Source organism: Ictidomys tridecemlineatus, chromosome 9, assembly GCF_052094955.1.
Source record: "Ictidomys tridecemlineatus isolate mIctTri1 chromosome 9, mIctTri1.hap1, whole genome shotgun sequence".
In the NCBI taxonomy this organism is placed as follows: Eukaryota; Metazoa; Chordata; class Mammalia; order Rodentia; family Sciuridae; genus Ictidomys; species Ictidomys tridecemlineatus.
The window spans coordinates 122907452-122924265 of NC_135485.1; the positions used below are offsets into that span (position 1 = coordinate 122907452).

The 16814-nt window shown below is 31.5% G+C and overlaps 1 protein-coding gene across 9 annotated transcripts in view; it reads left to right on the top strand.

Moving 5' to 3' along the window:
- Fbxw7 (F-box and WD repeat domain containing 7) overlaps window positions 1–16814 on the top strand; it is a 191219-nt gene that overhangs the window by 150759 nt on the left and 23646 nt on the right. For 8 of the 9 annotated variants that reach the window (XM_040293186.2, XM_078022032.1, XM_078022030.1 and 5 more), the window contains 2 exons: window positions 12134–12216; window positions 15276–15417. In XM_040293186.2, the coding sequence (XP_040149120.1) occupies window positions 12134–12216; window positions 15276–15417 (225 nt within the window). Of the gene's footprint in view, window positions 1–9323; window positions 9760–12133; window positions 12217–15275; window positions 15418–16814 lie in introns of those variants that run through there. The other variant, XM_005337602.5, reaches the window with a different exon arrangement.

Genomic DNA, 16814 nt, shown 5'->3' on the forward strand with positions numbered 1-16814 from the left:
AAGATTTAGTTTGTAAAAGTAAATTACCATATAGCAGCTCTCAATGGTCTAGCTGTATGCCCTTGTTCAGATCCAGCGCTCCTCTTAGAGTTGTAATGTATGTTTATTAGTGGTGATTATTGTCATTACATACCATGCCTTCACATGGCTTTTAGGAGACTCATGAAACCCATCCTGCATTAAGAAATTTTGAGAGTCCTGTATCAAATGAGATAGACTTTTCAAAGTTAGTTTTTAGGGCTGGGGATGTGGCTTGGGCGGTAGTGTGTGTGGCCCAGGTTCGATTACATACAAACAAAGATGTTGTGTCCGCCAAAAAAACTAGAAAATAAATATTTAAAAATTCTCTCTCTCTCTCTCTCTCTCTCTCTTTCTCTTTAAAAAAGTTAGTTTTTAGACATTTGGAGGCCTCAAATATTTGTTGATAATATTTTTAGAATTATATGCTAAAATATCTTCTAAGTTTTTTTAAAGAAAATGAATTAGTAAATAAAACAATTCTAAAAATTTTGTGAGGATACCAAAGTGCTTCTAACTATCAGTCTTACATAGCTCACTACAAATAAAATACTATTATATGTCAAACACCTTTTTAATAGTTATTTTGAGACTATTTCCAAGATAGGCAAAACTACATCAAACCTGCTTATAACCCACTTATTGCTTCTTTGTATTCAAATTTTATTTACCAAATCTTCATTCTTTTGGAATCTGGAAAGATAGGGGATCATGTAAGCATTATGCTAGTCTTAATTATTGAGTTTTGCATAGCAAAGAATGCAGTTTGTCAAATTATATATATAGTAATTGCTTTAAAATGTAAATTCATGTTTCTAAAATGAATATTTAGAATCTTCACTTTTAAACATATTGGGGGCATGATTATTGAGTTCTTTCCTACTTACTTGACAGCTATATCAAACACTTGAATAAATAGCAAACGAGAATTTGATTAAAGATAAGTATGTGTATTTTCTGAAGAACCCAGTGTTACTTCTGTTTCTTACCCTCTAGCACTAGTACAGAGTAAATGTTCAATGAATGATTTTGGGTAAGTTAAATAAATTTGAATTTACAAAATCTGATTCATAAATCAAGTTCTAAAAGATTGGTTAAAGTTCCTTATTATTTTGAATTCTTCTGGAAAATTAGTAAGATGCTTGAGATAAAAAGAGCTGCCTTTATTTTTAAAGGTTTAAGAAGTTTGAGTCTGGAGTTGATGTATTTTCAACTACATGTTGGTAATTGAACATAGGTATCAAAATCTGTGAGCCCACTAATTGAAGATTACGATATTTTAGATTAAGCAAATCTGGATGACTGCGTGGTTGTACCTAAGGATAGGATTAAACTTTGATTGAAAGCTTTTCCCCATCTTTTAGATTCTCTGATTACTTTCTGGGTTCTTTTATGGTCACAGAGACATTTTATAAAGTGTCTTCAGCTCCAATAAATAATAGTAACCACATCTTTCACTGTAGTGTAGATATTTGCTTAAATAAAGTAGGCAGATACATTGATAGTCTGTAGAGATCCAAGCCCAGTCTCTCTTTCTCAAAAAGAGTAAATTATCAAATGGAAAAACAGAACATAGAAAGTGGAAGAGCAAAGAGATAGAAAAATGATATAGTAGATACCTCTTCATTTTCATAGAATTGAGTCCCTAGATCTAAAGCATGGCACATGGTACATGGGAATTAAGGGTTACCTGCTATTCCAGTTCTCTTCCTCTTCTAAGTTTTGGGGACTTTTGGGGGATAGATTTGAGAGAGAGTTTTGAGATGGGAAATAATGAAGAAAATGGAAGAGTCATTGCTATTTGGAAGATTGAAAGGAGTTCAAATACTTTTGCATATTCTTTTCTCTGTATGTAATTTCAGCAAGTGAGAATTGTTTTAGAGTATTCTTCAATTTTGTATACATTTTTGACAATATTAGAAATAATATGGGCAAAGATTATGCAGAAATTGAGTTATATTAAATTATTCCTATTTAGAAAATTTCTAATTACTTCACATTGCACTCCCAAACTCTTGACCATGATCTGCAAGAGCCTGTGTGATCTGGCCTGTGTTTACCTATCTGACTTCATCTTTTAACTCTCACTTCACCCCAGCTAAACTGCCCTTATTCTTGCTGCTCTATTTTGGCTTAAAAGTTGTTACCTGGATGATGCCATTCAAAACTAGCCATACTTTTCTATTACCCTAACTATTCACTACCTTCATAGCACCCTGTTTTATCTTTCTCCTAGAACTTACATTATGTGAGATTATTTTGTTTATTAGTTTTCTTACTATATATCTCTCCCTTTCCAGAATGTAAACTATATGAGGGAATAGAACTCATCTCCATTGTTCTCAAACCTATGCCTAGTACCTGGGAAAGTTGCTAGTACCTACTAGCTCAAAATGTTAAGTTTGCTTTGGATAAGGTATTAAGGAAACTCTAATTAATCCAGTTAGATAACCACTGTTAAATTTTTATATATTTATCTAGGCTTTTCTCTCCTACCCAAGGACTATTATTGAATCTCATGTATTTTCTAGTTTACAGTAGCTTTTCTAGTTCTGGATGTAATGAAGGTGTTTTCTGCAACTTAAAAAAAAAAAAATGTTCCATAGGGAAGTCTGTTTCTTAGAATGAGGCTTTGAGTCTTGGTGCTGTAGGGCAGAATAATGGGGAGAGAGGGCTAAAAGTGGAACAAGAGGAAAAGTCACACATTTTTTAATAACAGAAGTCACATATTGGTGAGAATCAATGAATCATGTCCCTACCTACTTTCCTGAGTTACATTTTTTACTCTTTTTTAAAAATTTTTTTCTGAGGGTATAAGGTTTTAATGAATGTTTAAGAATTTCTCTGCTCTATTCCCCCATTCCACTGTATTCTAGAATGCAACTTGCTTGTATGTGTGATTTTGGGTTTGAGCATCTATTGAAACAGAAAGGCCTTTTATTAATGAGTATTTGTAACCAAAATAAAATGTCAACAGTCTTTATACTGACACAGTAAAGTTCTCCTTGTACAGAAAGATACAGAGCTCTAAAATGGAAAGATGAGTCATGACAAAGAGTCATTTTTGAAAAAACCACTACCATTACTAATAAGTTAAAGAATAATGATGTTTGACACAAATGTTTAAAATGTAAATGTAAAATGTTTAAATTGAGAGATAGAGCACCACATTATGTTATTCTGCAAGGACCCTTATAAGACCAGTGACTATTAGAAGTCTTAGACATTATTACTCCTAGAAGTTGATAATTGTGGTATTTCCACATATATCTCAGGTCCACAGATAGTAATTTCTTTCTTCCTCTTTAACCCCTGCTAAACTTCTATCTTTTAAACTCAGAATATATTTTTTATGAAATCTTTAGATTGTTTAAGTAACTTCTTCATTTTCTGACCTACCCCATCCCAATTTGATGGTTGCTATTTAGTCCAATATTGTTCTCTATTAATTTCTAGTGCTAGCAGCTGAATTTTAAGTATCTTGGGAGGAAAGCTATCACAGTGTTTTTGTTTGTCTTCATTGCATTTTATACAGGTTGGGATATAGCATGTGATTTTCTTTCTTTCTTTTTTTTTTTTTTAAAGCAATCTGATTTATTAGCTCAACTAATAGAAATCAGTTGATCTTGGGGACCAGAGACCAAGGTTCTAAAGACAGCTGGCTGTTTAACCCTGAGAAGGCACTTCATTTTCTACCTCTCCTTTCTCACCTATTAATAACAGCTACTGTCTATTTGTAGCATACAGGGCATTCATTATGCCCCCAGTGACTCTAGGGCAGGTGGGTAATGTTGTAGTATTACCATTACCAATTTCAAATAAGAGAAAACTGGAACTCATAAGAGTCCAGTAGCTGACTGAGGTTACGCTCTTAATAATAGAAAAGCTAGTGTTTAAGCCTAGGTTTCTCTGATTACAAAGTTAGGTACATCCCATACACAAAGAAGAATAAGATTAGATAACTTTTAGGATTACTCTATGGCTTATGACTTCCTGTTATGTTTTTTGTTGGTTCAGTAGATAGCGCTTTTTTCCCTTAGCCTTTTAAAAATTTTTTTTGTTGTTGTCAATGGACTTTTATTTTATTTATTTATATGCAGTGCTGAGAATCAAACCCAGAGCCTAACACATGCTAGGCAAGCTCTCTACCACTGAGCCACAACCCCAGCCCTAACCTTTTGTTCTTTTTTCAAAACTTTTGTCATGGCTATCAGCTACTAAATTAATTCCAGAATTTAAAAAAGCCCTTGAAATTAATACAGTATAAATTTACCGGCCCATGAAAATTTTTTCTCAAGTCAGAAAGATATATTTGAACATTACAGACAACCTCAGTAAATATAGAATTGAGTAAAGTAGAAGAATGAGTGAGACTCTAGACCTTACATTGAAGGAAAGTTGATTTCTTGCTCTATGCATGTTAATTCTTTCCTGAGTGATATTTGTTATTTTCTGTTTTTAAAAAGCTTTTAAAAATGTTTATCCATGATATTTTCCTTAGTTTACTAAAAGTATTACCATAAAAAATTTACAAAAAAATTTTAGAGGAAACTTTTGCAGACAAATTCAAGACTTACAGTTTATTTTGGATGTGAAGCATGGGATATAAAGATTAAATGCTTTCTAGATAAATCAGGGTAACTTGGGTAACTTGCACACTTTTTTGTCAAATTATTGTACTGCTGATGGTTCCCTGTAAAAAAGTAATGTAAAGAATGTTAACAGCTCTATAGAAATATAAATTTTAATAAAACAAATAAAAAAACTCACATTTTTATTATTTTCTTCTATGGCTATAGTAAATAGAACTCTTAACTTGCATTATTGTGTGCAAATTCTGTGTGTATGTTTATATATTTGTAAATACATTGGTGCATATGTTTTACTCTTTGAATAACATTGTTATTGAATTTGTGTCAAATCATCAGGGGGCCACATCTTTGTAAAGAGGGTTTTAGGTTAAAATTCAAGAAAAAAATAGTTATTCCTACAATTATACTTACCTTAAAATTTAAAAAAACCCTGAGCTATGATATTTTGATTCATACTTTGATTCACTGAGGTTAGGATTTTTTATATTATTATAAATATCCACCCCCCCCAAGAAAATTTATTTTAAGCAAAGCTAAATCATATATTGTACTATTCGTGTTTGGGATTTGTTTTCTTATGTATTGGTATTATAACACTTGTTTACCTAGGTCATAATATCAAACTAGATATGGCTCATTATTTTCATTTTATATTTTTAATATTTTTTAGAACAAATTTCATTTGGAGTTTGGAGAGTCAGATATGTGTATACATTACCCTATTCTGTGTCTTAAATTGACTATAAATTTAATAGAGGAATAAAAAGTGTCTCAAATTATATACTATCCTGTACCTGACACATAGTAGGGGCTCACTAAATCTTAATGAATGAATAAATGTAGGAAATACTGATCAATGTTGTTGCCTACTTACATTGTTGAAAATGTAGATGCTGGGCATGTGTACTATTTTAATTAATAATGCCTGTATAGAACAGATTTATTAACTTGCCAATTTTAGTTATGAGCCTTTTAATAAGACCTTAAATTCTACAAAGTTAATGACAGTGAGTTAGAGGAGTTTCACAAAGTTTGTTTCAGCCTCAACATGCTTGACATTCCTTTCTTTGATGTTGAAATTTTGAACTGTCTCTGATCTAAATTCTGTGCTCAGGGCAAGACAGCTAACTGTGGTAGGTGGTTTCCTATTCCTTTCTAGAGTAAAGAGTATTGTCATGATGATGATTATAAAATCATTGACATAGGAGTATAAACACATTTTCTTTATTATAAAATGGAAATGTATTTGAAATGTTATCAAGGTAATGAAAACCAATAGTATTCATAATATCAGCAACTAATTATAATAACAATTGGTAAACATTTTAATACTAATGATTTTAATATTTTGTACCTTAAAATATGTATTTGTTAATTTATATTATACTTACTAAATAATGCTGTGGTTGCTCTTATTTGCTTATATAGCCAGTTATTAAAAACTCTTTGTTATACATCATTTTTCTGAATGCCATACAAGTAATGTTGAGTAAGCTGTGAACCTTCAAGGAGTATTTTAGGAGAGACAGATATCTAAAAATAATGACTGAGCCATGACAAGTGCAATAATAAAGCTATGTATGTAATGATGAAAATAATAAACTCTGAGATCAAGGAGAAAGAAAGTACTCTTAATTACTTCCTTTGTATCAACACTGTGTATGCATACTTCTAAAGTCGCATGATTCGATGAGGACTATTTTTCTGTTTATGTGTAGATTGTTTTTTGTTTCTGTTCTTCATCACAACTTGCCTTCTAACAAACTTAGCTATCCCAATAATTTCTCAGAAAGAGCCATTTCTCTTGTACTAACTCATGGGTTCATTGTTCACTCTACTGTCTTTTCAATACCCTATAGGCTTATATTCTGGGGCAGTACCTTATTATATCTTAGCACTATTTTTTCTCTCAGGTTACTGCTACCATCCATTTTTATTCACCTACCTTAATGGAATTGTGATTAGATGAACATTGGGTCTGAGTTGGCAGATGGACTGTATTCTAGGACCTTGTCATTGGTCATTCCCCTTACTAATGGATTTTCAATAATGCTTACAGGCTGTCAGTCAACACAAGAAATAATTTTTTATAGACTGGAAAAAATTATTACCTAGCTGAAATTATGTGAAAATTTAATTTATTGTAATGAAATATATTTAATACTTTGACACGCTTAAGTATTTTCTTAGTGAACTTACATAATGTTTTAGCATAAGGTATAAAATACTTTTTTAAAAAAATATTTATGTAATATATAGGCTGATGTAAGGGTAAAATATTCCTGTTTACCACAGGGTAATATAGACATAGATAGCAACACACAAAGGGTTTTTTAAAATATCATATTACTGAAAATTTTGAATAAGTTTTAAACATCTATATTTTAGCCAAGGCTACCAGAAATAGGAAGTTGAGAATGATTTTATTTGCATTTTCATGTAAGATTTTGATGGCAGTAATATTTTTCATTGACAGTACTATAGAAAATGTTAAAAATAATTATTTAATTCTACTACTTTTAAGTCCAGGTAGAAGCTTAGTTGACCAGCTTTGTTTGGCAAATTCTTTGTTCACATTTAAATTAAAATTGTAAACAAGATACAAGGGGGAATTGTTTAAATATGTGGGAAAATAATGTTTCTTAGTAGTTAAAAGCATATACATTTCTCACTTAAACGGTAAACATATTAATAAAAATCATTTTCAAGTCGGAACCTTGGTAAATGGAGGATATAAAAAACTTCTTAATGTGTAGGTTTTTTTTGTATATATCATTTTAAATTTTGACCCATGTAAATATTTTACCTATTCAAAAACAAAATATGTATATGCATACCTACATATAAGCAAACTTTTGTGGAGGTTTTCCTGTGTCTTCATAGACATAAGTAGAAGCCATGTAACCATGAGAACATTCCTTTGAAGATACAAAATCAAGAGAGATTTTCTTTTTAAACATCATCCAAGGTTTTGAGAGGATCTTCCTTACTTTCTTAAAGTTGGTCTCAGTTTTTATCTTGGTAGACTTTGAAATGATTAGTTCAACTAGAGATAGAACATGATTTCATTTGAGTCAAAGTATTTACTTTGTAGTCTTATGACAAGTTACCATGGACAAATTCTAGAGGAAATTTCACCATATTCATTGTATACTTTTCTTCACATAGCCCTGGACAGGGAAGAAAATCATTATTGTTCTTCTTTTTTTCCTTTCCCAAATCATGAATGTTCTAAAGTCTCTAATAAAAAGGGTTTATGAGTCTCTTATTAATAATTAGATTTGTTTTTTTAGAGAAAGAGATTTCAATTAAAAAATAATTTCCCTGTGAAGTGGGCTAATTGGTTATTTAGAAAACTAACTTCTGAGTATGTGTACATATTGTTTCTGAGGGGAAGAATCAATTTAAGAGCCAGGTGGAGTTTTTTTTAAAAAATAATAGACAGTAGGATATAATTTCCAGGAGAAGATCTAAAATGTGCATCTTCATAAGTTTTATATTCTTTATAATGTTTTAGTAATAGAAGCATAAACATTTAGTTTTTAAATCATGATTCTATTTTATGCAATATTTGGAATCATTTTAATAAGGAAAGTAATTTCCTATCATAGCAGAGTATTAAAATTTATTAAAATCCATATAGTTTATTCCTTTTTTCTGAAGAAACTTTCTAAGTACTTTAAATAACTATAGACACATAGGTTACTTGTAATGAAGAACACTAATGGGAAGGGTAAGAGTTAATTAACTAGACCCTTAATAATGGGCCTTTCTAGTCCAAAAAAAAATCTTGTAATTGCCTCTGAAGCTAGTTGTGTAGCAAGTTGCAAGATGAAATATCTAGATTGTAGTAGTCATTCTAAGAAAAATGTTGCCTTCAGGCAATCTTTGGTACATTTATTATTATGTAAAATGCCTTTTTAATGATAAGCAACTCACAGAGTCCAAATAATTTTAGAAGTAGAAGTCCAGTGTCTCCTCTTTGCTCAAGATTAAATTAGTGTGAGCCTCTCCAATGAGCACAGCTTTTGCTCCCTTTGAAGAAAGTAGCCCTTCAGACAAACTTTACATTTGATTTGTTTGTCTTAAAAAGATATTCTCATGATTAGTGCCGAGAGCTGGTAACATGTGTGGTAGTTTTCTTGAAAATTCTATTTAACAGAATGAAATGGAAAAACCTAGGGAATATTTTCAGGAAATCTTAATAGAAGAGACATGCAACTTGAAGTAGAACTTATATTACATAATTCTGCAAATGCTATATGCACCAAACTGATTTACCTTATTGTCAGTTTCCCCAAAGGATATTTAATTTTTCCCTTTGGAATTGCCCATTTTGTACCCATCCAAGCTCTTCGAAAAATCTTATCAGTCTATGCCAGAACTACAGTAGAATGACAGTTAATGAAAATAGCCTGCCTTGCCACTGCTGGGGCAGGGGTGGTGGGGGGAGCTGTATGAAAATATATTTCATTTTCAAAATGTTTCTGGAAGGACTTATTTATGGAAATGTTGCTTGTTATTTAAAACTCTTCAAAAATGCAGTTTTCACAAAATACAAAAAAATAATCTCCTGGAAGTTTGAAAGGGGTGAGGGGGCTGTCATGTGGGGGCGGTCTCTGTGCTGCCCACATCCTCCCTCTGTTCCGTGCGTTGTGTGCTTACGGGTTCCCTGGAGCGGATCACCATATAATTGATGTGCAGTCTGCATTGCTGAATCCTGGACTGCACCATTCTGTGTTCAAGGGAAGATGTAATCTGATCCCTCTGCTGCTGAGGGAGGAATCTGTTCAGTCAAGGCTTTGACAGGGCATAGTCTCCTCCAATAATCTTCTCCGTTCTCTCTCATTATTCCCTCGAGTTCTTCTCAGTCAAGCTGCATGTATGTATGTGTGTCCCGAGAAGCGGTTTGATACTGAGCTGCATTTGCCTTTACTGTGGAGTTTTGTTGCCGGTTCTGCTCCCTAATCTTCCTTTTCTGACGTGCCTGAGCATGTCCACATTAGAATCTGTGACATACCTACCTGAAAAAGGTTTATATTGTCAGAGACTGCCAAGCAGCCGGACACACGGGGGCACAGAATCACTGAAGGGAAAAAATACAGAAAATATGGGTTTCTACGGCACATTAAAAATGATTTTTTACAAAGTAAGTAATCTGTTTTCTTCCTGTGCTGTGTGATTGTGTGTGTGTGTGCCTGCCTGAGAAGGAAAATCTGTATCATCAGAGATGGCTGCAGTATCCTCTAATTTTGGTGGGTGGTTGGATGTCTGGTGTTCTGTTTTATTTCATGAATGTAAGCGAATAATGGAAAGACAGCGTGAGCTGAGAGAAGCTTTATATTTAAAATAAAATGTATATTTGAGTCTGAAAATTTTTCACTAAAAATACATTCAGACTTTAGAAATGTGGCACCGTTTAATGCTGACCTGGAAATACTCTATCCTTAGTTGGTTTTTAGTGAACCTTTTGCCTTAAATTTTTCTCTATACATTATATACATATTTTTATCTTTTTATTAGGTGATTCTTAGTGTGTAGAATCATTAGAATATTTGGTATTTATATTTAGAGAGGTCATATTTACTTTCTGTTCCCCTCAAAAAATTTGCAGAATTAATTTTTGATTCTAAAGTCAGTATTTTTTGTAAACAGTACAGTATTTAAAAGACTTTTATGGTCATTGAGAAGGTGCTTTATTTTATAAAATAAAAATAAAATTCTTTTTCAGAGGTTTCCTTCATACATATTTTTTGTACATTTTTATTCTTTGAAGGATTTCTAAGATGGAAATAAAGTTTGCTTTTAGTGGCAAATGGCATTTGCACCAATGTATTTACAAGATATCCTGGGAAGTTCTGAAACCAGTATTACAAAGTTAATTAGAATGAATATCAGAGTTTCTCATAGTATTTATGAAGATAATCTGTGAAAGTTATCAAAAAACTTGATTTTAAGGTAATCTGTACTGACTAACCTTCCGGATAGATTCATTTGTGAATGTGTATGTATATTTCTATAAATTATATACATGGAAGCACGTGGCTACTTATATATTATAGCTTTTTATATTATATTTATATAGTCATTTGCTTTTTAATGCAATTATTTAGGAAAAGAAAATAATGGATTTTGAGAGAAATCCCTTTAAAACAATGTAATGAGTAAGAAACTTCTGAAGGGAAGAAACCAGACTATTTTTTTCCAATATGTATTTCATGAACTAAGGTATAAATTGTGGATAAGCTGGTTGTACCCCTATCTCTTACTCCTAGTATCATAAAATCATCCTGTATTGATTAGAAGACGTCTTCATAATGATAAAAACGAAGTCTTTATTATCCAGTGTGGTTCAAAAGATTTTTAGAGTCTCTTTGGTTCTCTTTAGTATTTACACTGTATCATGCTGAGTTATGGTGTTCCTATGAGGCAATAGGTAGGAAACTAAGACTACTGCAAAATAAGGGTTTTCACCCTACTATCAAAATTAGGATAGCTACACGTCACTCTAGGTGTTCCCCCCAACTTGTAGTAATACAGTTAATAAATGAGTGGATGCAAATCTGAAAGAAGTTGTCAAATTAGAGAAAAGTTGACTCTTATTAGATGTTATTTTCTAGTTTAAAAATAAACATATGTTCATATGACCCCAGTTGACTGATAGTGAAATATAAAAATATTTCAATATTGATATGACAAAATACAATCCTGAGTATATTTATAGTGTTTCATGGCATAATGAAACACCTTAAAAATATAAATGTTGGATGTATCTTATAAAAAGCGTGATTCATTTTCCTCAAATCTTTTTGTTGTTGTTTCAAGTTAACATATTTGTCCGGATTGTCAGTAGAGCTATACTTTGTATATATAGCAATTGATGACTTTTTTCTTCAGCTGCATTGTACCATCTCCAGATTTCTCTGATTATGGATTTACCATTTTTACTGATCTTATTGCCCATATAAATTACTTTATGCTTTAGTATGATTTGTATTTAAGATTATTTTATTTTCAGTGCTTTCTTTACCCTTTTATAATGATATGGGTGTTTAAAATTCAGTTTCCATTCTCATTTCTGGTTTTGAAATTTTGAATTTTGTTATTTCTTAATTTTTTAAGGAAAAATGAAGATCAATGAGGAAAGCATGTTAAATGTGGTTCTTTTCTGTATGGATTATCATGAGATTTTTCTCCTTATATCGGTTGTTAAACTGAAAAACATGAAAGGTATTACTCTTGAAGAATATGTATGATGAATGTCAATTTTTAAATCACCATACGCTGTTATCTAGAACATAAGAGCATTGGGGGGGTATATCTTTGCAGTTTGTAAGCATAAAACAAAGTAGAACAAATAGAGGAAACCAAGAAATACTTATTTTTGAATTAATTGACTACCTAATTTCCATTGTAGACATATGAAATTTTAAAGAATTTTTTTTATATTAACAGTGCTAACTCAAGATTTGATAGCTTGACTGGTGATTTTTTAAAAAAATATATCTTGTTTTACCTTATAGATGAAAAGAAAGTTGGACCATGGTTCCGAGGTCCGCTCCTTTTCTTTGGGAAAGAAACCATGCAAAGTCTCAGAATATACAAGGTAATATTAAATATAATAATTTATTCTCTTGTGGTTCTCATATCTTTTAAAGCTGATAATTCTGAAAGTATCTCTTTCAGTTTATTTCCATAGAATAATAATGTTAACAGTACTACTGACTCTTTAACATACTTCAAAATTACTGAAAATTGGGAAATATATCATTTTAAATAGGGGGAGGAACAACTACCACTGTAATTTATATTCTGTTATTAATACATTAAAGTAAGATGAGCAGAGGTTCTCTTGTGAACAAAATTTTAAAATCACAATTTTGAAGGAATTCTAAAATGTAAATCATAAAATATGAACATGAGCAAATGTATCTTGTTACTATAGCAACAACTGTTCTAAGATGGATATTTATATTCACAAAATTGGAGATAAATTTATTAGCAGTGAAATAAACACCCCAGTTACTAACTAAATCTTATTTCATGAAATTAATGTGTTAGAAATTCCCTTTTATTAGCTTGGTAGGTCTTATGTCTTAACACATACATTTCTACACCAGTAGGATAGTTTCCATAACAACTAAATACAATTGTAGTCTTGTTTCCTGCTTCAGTCCATCATTTTTGGATTTTGCATCAGTATAAAACTTTTACCACTCTCACGCTAATTAGGCCAACTTAAGTACAATATCTATTACCCAGCCAATTAAAAATGGCTTTGGGCGTTACTTGGAATGCTGTATTTTCAAATTTAAATGACAAAAGTATCTTAAGAACTTTTTTTTTTTTTTTTGGTATAATTGTCTCTTCAAATAACTGATCCTGAGATAGCAATAAGAACCCTAAGAACTCCTTAGTTATAATACAGTTCCTTCTTTTTCTCAAAGTATTTTGACTTAGAATTATTTTTGTTCTGTAAGGTAAAAAAAAAAAAAAAACATTGCCCAGATATAAGGCTTTTTAAAAATTGAACATTATTACAGATTTTCTCTCTTTCTCCCCCCTCCCACCGTCTCTGAATCTTTACAGAAACAATTCATTCTTATTTCATTCAGTTATAGAAAATATTTCTTTCAAATGCTTTTTTTATGAAATTTCAAAATCATAATAATTAGAATAATTATACATATAAAATACAGGAGAGATGATGCAAAGGCTAAAAATAAAACTATCTCTTAGTTATTTTGGAGCTGCATATCTGTGTGATTTTTCTCATGTTGACTGTCCCCCTCTTTACTCCTTGCCTTTTGACAATTTTACTATTTTGGCACTTCCACCAGAGGGTGTGGAGGGATAGAGAGACAAGCAAAACTATTCACTTCATTTTGCTTCTAACCTTAATAAAGTATTTCTTAGATGAGAAAGTTAAGTTGAATGTTGAGCTAATTGTAAATGGTCTTTTATAAATGTATAGAGTCCAGTAAGCCATATTATTTTAGTCTTCTATTACTATGGCTGAAACTAGGACAAAGATATTAAATTGTTCAGTTGTTTCCAAGGCAGCTTATCAAAAATAAGTGTTGAATTTTTATCATAGAACACATAAAGTTTGTCTTTAATTGTTCACTTTTTTATTGAGAAAACAACTGACTCTTAAATAAAATTTACTAACGCAGAATTAGCCCCAATGGGATATTTCGTGTTTATTTCCATGTCTTTTTTTGGAGATTTTGTCAGTTACTAATGTATGTATTTGGTGTTTTATTTTTCACAGATAATAAAATGAAACTCATTTTTCTTTTTTTCTTTTTTTTGTCTTAGAAAATTTAAGTTATAAGCACATTCTATTATTGTGGAGAATGAGAAAACTGAATTTACCTTTGAATTTAAAAGAAAAGAGGATAGACAATTATTGAATATTAGAGATTAACTTAAATGTGTGTTAAAAGATTCAAAGATTACAGGAATGAAGATTTTTATGTAAAATACATTCAAATACATTTCATATCAAAAAATTGAAGAAAACATTGGGGAAGTTGTGTCACAAGTAATTTAACAGAGCTTAACACTCGACTATTATGATACAATACGTATGTGATTTTTGGATTTAGAACACTATTATAACTCAAGAAATTAAGGATTATTCTAGAAATGTAATTTTGTTAACCAAGCTAAACCATCTTCTCCTTTTTTTTTTTTTGGTAATATCTCTAAAATAGAAATGCTCAATATTTGCCTTTAGAGTAAATAATTTAATTGGATACAGAAATTTAAAAATAAAGTTTAATATATCAATAACATATCTATGTTCTTCCTGCTATTAGTTGTTTTTAGGAGAGTTAGACAGTTTTCAAGCCAGGTCATTTGGTCTTAACCTCTTTCATTTTATACTAGATGCAGATAAGTTCTTCACACTTAATTTGAATAACTATACATCTAATCAAGGCTGATTCTTATCAACTATCAGACCAAGCTTTATAAATAAGAGTTAAGAATTAGATAGCAACAGCTTAAGAGTATAATTATGAAAGCATCTGGGCAAACTTAAGGAATTGTTTGACTAGTGATATCCAAAACATTTGAATATTCTGTTTATATACTGGAGTTTTTAAAAGAGTCTCAAACTCCTTTTTATAAAGAAAATTTAAAATTTAAACTTTATGTCTTAGAAGAGGGCCTATATATTCTAATGAAATATTTGATTGATTGATTGATTGGTTGATTGGTTGATTGGTTGTGGCTGGATATTAAACCCAGGGCCCCATGCATGCTAAGCACATATTCTAAATTGGAGCTACATCCACAGCCCTAAGGAAATATTTTACCATTATTTGTATGTATGTATCTGTGACTTGCAGTTTTGCCATAGAGATTCTGTTATTTGGTTGCAGTTAGCATTGCTGGGATAATAACAGGTGGTTATGTAGGAGGGAGGAAACTTACTCCAAGAATAGCAAAATGGGTTTTGTGTACTCATGTTCTCTGGGAATAAGCAAATAAAAGGAATAATTGGATTGATGTTTGAAATATGCCCAGGTCATCATCCTTTTTATTAAATAAGCATTCTTTATTTTTAAGAAATATATATCTTTGCTTCTACTGTGTGTGTGTGTGTGTGTGTGTGTGTGTGTGTGTATATATATATTTTTTTTTTTTTTTTTGTAGTACCACTGGGCTTGTGCCATGTTCAGCAACACCAACAACTTTTGGGGACCTGAGAGCAGCCAATGGCCAAGGGCAACAACGACGTCGGATTACATCTGTCCAACCACCTACAGGCCTCCAGGAATGGCTAAAAATGTTTCAGGTAACATTTGTACACACATTACTTGAAATGTTTTACTTAACTGCTACAAAAAATAAGGGACATTCACCCATCAAAAAAGAATGAAGTTACATGTAACCCTGAAAATGAGCTGAGGGAACATTATACTGAGTGAAAGAAACCAGACACAAAAGGCCACATGTTGATTCTGTTTATATGAAATATCCAGAATAGGCAAACCCATAGAGACAGAAAATAGATAAGTGGTGGCCAGGCAATGAAGGGAGGAGATGATTGAGACTACCTGGTACTAGGTGTAGAGTTTCTTTGGATGGCAGAAGTGTTGTGGAGCTAGATAATAGAGGTGATGGCTACATATCAAGGTGGGTGTGCTGGGAACCACCTAAGTGTGTCCTTTGAATGGCGAATCTGTGTGACATGTATCTCAATAAAATGCTATAAAAATAAGGGAGCTCGTTTTAATTTCTAAATGTACTAATTAAGAAAGTCTAATGCTTATTTTCTGATGTACATTTGCATTTTTATAGATTATTAAGCAATAAGACCATTTTTCTTTTTCTTATTCATCTTTGGGTCTTGGGTTGTTGAATGTACTCTTATTTTTTAAATTGCATTGCTTGTATATTAGGGACTTTCAATTAATTTAAGAACTCCAGTAATCACTGGAGGTGACTTATTTGTCACAACAACCCCACTGGAGTTGATGAATGCATCTTCTTCTTATCAGTGACATGCGTATATATGACTCAGCATGCTCCATTTCCACTAACTGTCTTTTACTAGTATTTAAATTCTTTGAACATTTACTGGGTAGATTGGTTGCTACCAAACCTTGAATATTATGAATTTTATAACTTAAGATAGTGATATTAAATTGATTTATCTCTTCTTCCTGTGAGATAATGCATATGAATCAAGTGTTTAGCAAAATAGTTGGCATGGATTAAGCACTTGCTTAATTATTCTTTGCAAACAGTAAATAGAAATGATGTGAAGATCTGATATTATCTACCATACTAATGTAAAAATGAATATATTTTACTACTTCTGGCTGCTTGAATTGTTGGGTACATAATGAATGCACAAGGAAATAATAGTTGAAAACATACTTCATTTGCTATTTCAGATTTTTAAGATGTCATCTTATGTAAATCCTACTATTTCACATACCTAGGCAAAAACAGAATAAATATCTCATTTTTTTTCTGGGGGTGGAAAACTTACTTAAAGCAATGTTGCTTTAAGTGGATTTTAAAATTTGTTTTCTACCCTCCAGGTGATTTCAAAAGCACTAGGATATAGCCAATTTGAGGAAGGGATGGTAACTGAAAGCTTAGAACGCTGATATTCAACAGGGTTCACCTTCTCCCCTAGTTGAGAGAGCAGTGTCTGAAGACACTTGTGGTTGTTAGAACCGT